General features: G+C 42.1%; 1 protein-coding gene across 1 annotated transcript in view; it reads left to right on the forward strand.

Annotated features, from left to right (window-relative positions):
- LOC128125737 (vomeronasal type-2 receptor 116-like) overlaps positions 1–5,014 on the forward strand; it is a 54,560-nt gene extending 49,546 nt beyond the window's left edge. The window contains exon 6 of the mRNA XM_052763388.1: positions 4,086–5,014. Coding sequence (XP_052619348.1) covers positions 4,086–5,014 — 929 coding nt within the window. The remainder of the gene's footprint in view (positions 1–4,085) is intronic.
- Positions 5,015–6,532: the final 1,518 nt, after the last annotated feature.

Consider the following 6,532-nt stretch of genomic DNA (forward strand, 5'->3'; position numbering starts at 1 on the left):
GGACGGGGTTTTTAGCACGACAATTAGGGTGTTTGGCCATCCTATCACCAGAGTATGTCAGTTCGGGCTGTCTCTCGACCATTGCCAGCAGTCTATTGTGGGGGCATCTTTGTGGATTTCTTTGGGCCTCTCTAGCACTTTGCTTTTTCCTATTCTCATGGGGTCTTCATTTACCATGATCTCCTATTCCTTGTTCTCCCTCTCTGTTCTTGATCCAGCTGGGATCTCCCACTCCCCCAAGCTCTCTTTCCCTTGACCCTCGCCCTTCATTACCCCCACTCACATCCAGGCTGTTCATGTAGATCTCATCCATTTCTCCATCATTGGGCGATCCCCGTGTCTTTTTGGGGGTCCTGTTTTCCAGGTAGCCTCCCAGGTGTTGTGATTGGAAAGTCTTTTCCCAGTCTTTTATTCTTAGGTAGTGTCTATCTTTGAATTTGAGATGTGTTTCTTGTATGCAGCAGAAAGATGGGTCCTGCTTTTATATCCATTCTCTTAGCCTATGTCTTTTTATAGGTGAATTAAGTCCATTGATATTAAGGGATATTAGTGACCAGTGATTGTTCATTTCTGTTATTTTTTTGGTGGCAGTGTGTGTGTACTTCTCTTCTTTGGGGTAAACTGCTGTGGCTTTATCTATTGCCTGTGTTTTTGAGGGTGTATCTGACTTCCTTAGGTTGGAATTTTCCTTCTAGTACTTTCTGTAGGGCTGGGTTTGTGGATAAGTATTGTTTAAATCTGGCTTTGTCTTGGAATGTCTTGTTCTCTCCATCTATGATGATTGAAAGTTTTGCTGGGTATATTAGTCTAGGCTGGCATCCATGGTCTCTTAGTGTCTGCATTACATCTGTCAGGTCCTTCTGGCTTTCAAAGTCTCCACTGAGAAATCGGGTGTTATTCTGATGGGTTTGCCTTTATAAGTCACTTGGCCTTTTTCCTTTGCTGCTCTTAATATTCTTTCTTTATTCTGTACGTTTAGTTGTTTAATTATTATGTGGCAAGGGGATTTTTTTTTAGGGGGTCTAGTCTGTTTGGTGTTCTATAGACTTCTTGTATCTTCATAGGCATTTCCTTCTTTAAGTTGGGAAAGTTTCCTTCTACGATCTTGTTGAATATATTTTCTGTGTGTTTGAGTTGGTATTCTTCTCCTTCTTCTATCCCTATTATTCTTAGGTTTGGTCTTTTCACGGTGTCCCAAATTTCTTGGACATTTTGGGTCATGACTTTGTTGGCTTTAGTGTTTTCTTTGACTGATGAATCTATTTCTTCTACCATACCTTCAACACCAGAGATCCTCTCTTCCATCTCTTGCATTCTGTTGGTTATACTTGCATCTGAAGTTCCCGATCATTTACTCAGATTTTCTATTTCCAGCATTCCCTCTGTTTGTGTCCTCTTCATTTTTTTCTATTTCTCTTTTCAGGTCTTGGACTGTTTCCTTCATCTGTTTCATTGATTTTTCATGATTTTCTTTCAGGGCTTTATTGTTTTCTTCCAGGGCTTTATTGTTTTCTTCTACTTTATTTATCCTTTCCTCTAGTTTTTTATAGCATTCTTCCCATTTTTTGTTTGTCTTTTCTTCTATATAAGCCTCTACCTTCTTCATGACTTTATTCATAAGGCTGTTTTCTTCTGCTTCTTCCAATTTTTGATGTTCAGGTCTAGATGTTGGAGGAGGGCTAGGTTCTGGTGATGCTGTATTGCTCTTCATTTTGTTGTATGTACTTCTGCCATGATGTCTGCCCATCTCCTTGTGGTTCATTCTTGGTCTTATCAGTGCACTTGGTCCAGACAGAGCTGACAGATTCAGGAAGTCTCTCTCTCTCTCGTCCAGATGGGAGCTCTCTTGTCCAGATGGGAAGTCCGGGGCAGGATGGGAGCTCTTGTCCAGATGGGAAGTTCGGGGCAGGATAGGAGCTGGGGGCTGGTCTCTAAGTCTCAGGAAGTGGCTGGGGTCTTGGGCAATGATGGGCATGGGGGCAGTACGTGGAGATTGCAGGGTCTGCCGGGGGTCTTGGAGAAGGGGAGCTTTCCCGGTGGGGGTGGGGGTAGAAGGGATCCTGCCTGGTGGCCAGAACCTGGGGCCAAGTTGGGCAGGTCTTCCCTGGAGTGGCTGGTGCCCAGGGATGGGATCTAGCCCAGGCACTCACCTCTTGTCCAGAAGGGAAGTCCGGGGCTGTGGGCTTTATTTCTAATCAGTCATTGGGTGATTATTCCTACAAGCTTGGTGCCACCATTGCTCTAACATATTTTGCAGGCACTACACCATTCACAGTAAATGGTTTGTGGATGGCTTGGTTTTGAGTTTGTCTATTGATAACATGCAGAGTACCTTACTAGGAAAGACATAGGGATCGCCCAGCAAAGGAGAAATAGATGAGATCTACATGAGCAAATTGGGAGTGTGGGGGTAACAGAGGGTAAAGAATGGGGGATGAGAACATAAGGAAATAGGAGGGTCGAGCTGGAACAGGGACAGTGTGGGAGATCAAGGAAAGAGATGCCATGATAAAGGAAGACATCATGGGAATAGGAAGAGCCAGGGTACTGGGGAAGCTCTCAGGAATCCGCAAGGATGACCTCACTTTGGACTACTGGCAATGATCGAGAGGGTGCCTGGACTGGTCTACTCTGGTGACTGGTCATCATAGAACCTTTATCCAGTGACTGGTGGAAGCAGATGCAGAGATCCATAGCCAGGCACCAGGCTGAGCTCCCAGAATCCAATCAATGAGAGGAGGGATACTGTAGGCAGGAGATGTTGAGATCATGATGGGAAAACATGCAGAGATGACCAGCCATAGTAGTGGAAACCCATGAACTGTGTACTAACATCTATGGCATATATAGACTAGATAGGATGGGATATATAAACTAGACTAGGCCCTCTGAATATGGGAGACAGTTGTTTAGCTCTAACTGTTTAGGGAACACCCAGGCAGGGGGATTGGGATCCATCCCTGGTACATGGGCAGGCTTTTTGGAGCCCAGTGCCTATGGTGTGACACCTTGCACAGCCTTGGTGCAGCAGGGAGGGGCTTAGAACTGCCTCAGCTGAGCATGCCAGACTCTGCTGACTCCCCATGGGAGACCTTGATTTGGAAATTGTGGGGATGGGTGGTGGCTTGGGAGGGAAGGCTGATGGGTGGGAAGAAGAAAGAGGTGGGATCTATGGTTGGTATGTAAAGTGAATAGAAAATTTCTTAATAAAAAATGAAAAAAGAGAAATGCTATGAAAGAGATGATATCAAGAGTTAATGGGGACATTCATAAACAGGGAATGTATTAGAAAAATAGAAACCCACTATTCCCTAATTTCTAATAACTGTGCCAATACTCCAAGAAGTTAAGGGACATAGACATAAGGACAAGAGACAAGTAATGCCAGCTATTAAGAGTAAGTTTTTAAGTTATATTGCCTATAAGATAAAGGAAAAACCCTGATATGCCCCCCAGAGGAAATAGAATCATCCAAAATGTAGAATGGATTCATCTATCTTTGGCTGGTGAGTTGATTGCTAGAACACAGACCCAACCTCCTCTGGTAAATATTAACCAGAAGAGACAAAACTGCCTCTCAACCTGCATGATGCTGTAACTGCACTTGTTGCCAACGTAGAACACTGTTCCACCTGTAGATGTGCCTAGTTAGAAAAGTTCCTGTGTAGCTTGCAAAACTGCTTATACTTCTGATCATGAAGATATAGATCAAAAATATCATGGCTAAACATGGACAAATAGGGAGACAGAAGGGAAAACAGACAGGGAAAAATCAGTAACTATTGTAATGACTTTTAGAAACTTATGGAGTAAAAACAGTTTGTAAAACTGTTCAAGCAAGCCATTGAAATTGAATAAATAAAGATGGCTCAAGAAGTTTGTAGCCACTTGTTTGAACATCAACAAGTGTTCACAATTCTGCCTTGGCACTAAATGAAATCACTATAGAGTGCTTATTTCTTTGACTATAAGAATACAGATGAAGATGAATTAGCTAGCAACCCAATGAGCAGGCACTGAGACATGGCTTTGTATAAAAAGAAATAAAGCAGCAATGCCTCACAATTATCTTCATCTCTGACCAGATGTAGATCAATGTGTGAAGTGTCCAGAAAGTCAATATGCAAACACAGAGAAGAAACACTGCATAGAGAAATCTGTGAGTTTTCTAGCCTATGAAGACCCCTTGGGAATGGCTCTCACCACCACAGCACTGTGTTTGTCTGCACTCACAGCTATGGTTCTTGGGGTATTTGTGAAGAACAGAGACACTCCCATTGTCAAAGCCAATAACAGAGCTCTCAGTTACACCTTGCTCATCACACTCACCATCTGTTTCCTCTGTGCCTTGCTCTTCATTGGCCGTCCAAATACAACCACCTGCATCCTTCAGCAGACCATATTTGGAGTTGCATTCACTGTAGCTCTCTCCACTGTGTTAGCTAAAGCGATTACAGTGGTTATTGCCTTCAAGGTCACCTTTCCAGGGAGAATGGTAAGGTGGTTAATGATATCAAAAGCTCCAAATTTAATCATTCCCATCTGTACCCTGATTCAGCTGGTTCTTTGTGGAATATGGATGGCAACCTCTCCTCCCTTCATTGACCAAGATGCTTATGCTGAACATGGATACATCATCATTTTATGCAACAAGGGTTCAGCAGTTGCCTTCCACTGTGTCCTTGGATACCTCTGCTCCTTGGCACTTGGGAGCTACACCATGGCCTTCTTGTCCAGGAATCTGCCTGACACATTCAATGAAGCCAAGTTCCTGTCATTCAGCATGCAGGTGTTCTTCTGTGTCTGGGTCACCTTTCTACCTGTCTACCACAGCACCAAGGGGAAGAACATGGTGGCAATGGAAGTTTTCTCTATCTTGGCTTCCAGTGCAGCTCTCCTTGGCTTGATCTTTGCCCCCAAGTGCTACATTATTTTGTTAAGGCCAGATAGAAACTCTCTTAATCTCATAAAGCATAAAACACATTCTCGAAGAAATAAGCATCTTAAACATTAGTAAAATAAACTTCATTTTTATGTTAATAAATTGAAGAAAAGTATAGAAATTAGTCCTCTATCAGTATGTCCTGTAGTCTCTTTCTGAGATTGATAAGAAGACACTTTTTTTAAGCCTACCAATGTGAAAATGGTTTCAAAGTCCTTATTATCCTGAGTTATTCTGGACTTCAATGATAAAGCAAGAACACCAAGAAATTTAGCTGTGTTATTTGCTCTATATGAAAAGTAGGAGGCTATCTCTGCTACAGAGCTACAATATGAGTTTGACTTCCTCGGTTACCATTTACTTATCCAATCACATTAGAGTCTCTTTTTCAGAAACTCTCTATGGTGAGATTTTGTATGTGCTTTAACAAATAAATCTTGCCTTAAGATCAGAGTGTAAAGCTAGCCACTGGAGAAAACAGGAAGTCATATTGTTGGATGGAGAGGGGAAGTGGTAGGGCAGGCTGGAGAAAGGAGCTTGGCCTTTTCAGGCTGAGAATTTGGTAAAAGTAAGAAGTAGCTATGGCTTGCTCCTTTGTCTCTCTGATCTTTCTACATTTACCCCTATATCTGACTCTGGGCTTTCTTTATGAAGACCAATTTGGATTCATGTTACATTTGGCATCCAATTTGGGGGCCATAAATTCACAAAAAAAAAAAAAAATTTGCTTGTGACTTTGCAGCCACCAGCACAAGCTGGAGCTTCATGTGGCCAGAGTCAATACCCCACAGGCTAAGTTTTTGTTGCAGCCTCTCTGCAACAAACTCCACAGGTGCACAGGCTCAATATGCTGCCAGAGTTAATCCCTTACCACCAGCCAGCTCTGCCTTTAGGTAACTCCTGATGCATGTGTTTCTTCCCCATCACCTCCTGTGTGAATTTTTTAGACAATGGGTTCCTTCTCCTGGTGCATTGTGTGCTTTCCTTGGGTCCCTTTCTTGGGCTGCTACCACAGTAGGTAGCTGCCTTGACAACTGCTCAGACTTCTACTGTTCTACAAACTGCCATCAGCCTCACATCTTTACCATCACCTGAATCCTCATGGTTGGCAGATTTGATGAGACAAATGGGAATTTTTAAAGGGAAGAATTAGTTAAAAGAGAGTTTTTCCCACATTAAAAGTGGGAAACACTATTAGGATAGAGAGTTAGATCTCTGTAAGATAATACTCTGGAAGGTTTGAAAATGGAGTCATTAAATGAAACGATAATTAATTTAGATGGAATTGATGTAATGTCAATTATAAATAATATCTGTTTGATCATTTTTGTTTTATTATTAAAAAAGTTTTTTAATATGAGTATGAAGATAAAAGTTTTAGAAAAACTTAATAAAAGAGATGATAGAGATATTCAGAACAAGACAAAGGAACTTAAAAGAGAACCAATATCAGCATTGCATTATAAGGTTACAGAGGAGCAGCCTAAGGTTTTCAAACAGGCAACTTCAATTTATCCACAAACCTTACAGAAACTGCCAAATGATAGATAACCCCAAGACTGTGTAAGACCTGAGTGGACTACTGTGCAA

Source organism: Peromyscus californicus, unplaced genomic scaffold (assembly GCF_007827085.1).
Source record: "Peromyscus californicus insignis strain IS unplaced genomic scaffold, ASM782708v3 Scaffold_4__1_contigs__length_199733344, whole genome shotgun sequence".
NCBI classification, from domain to species: Eukaryota; Metazoa; Chordata; class Mammalia; order Rodentia; family Cricetidae; genus Peromyscus; species Peromyscus californicus.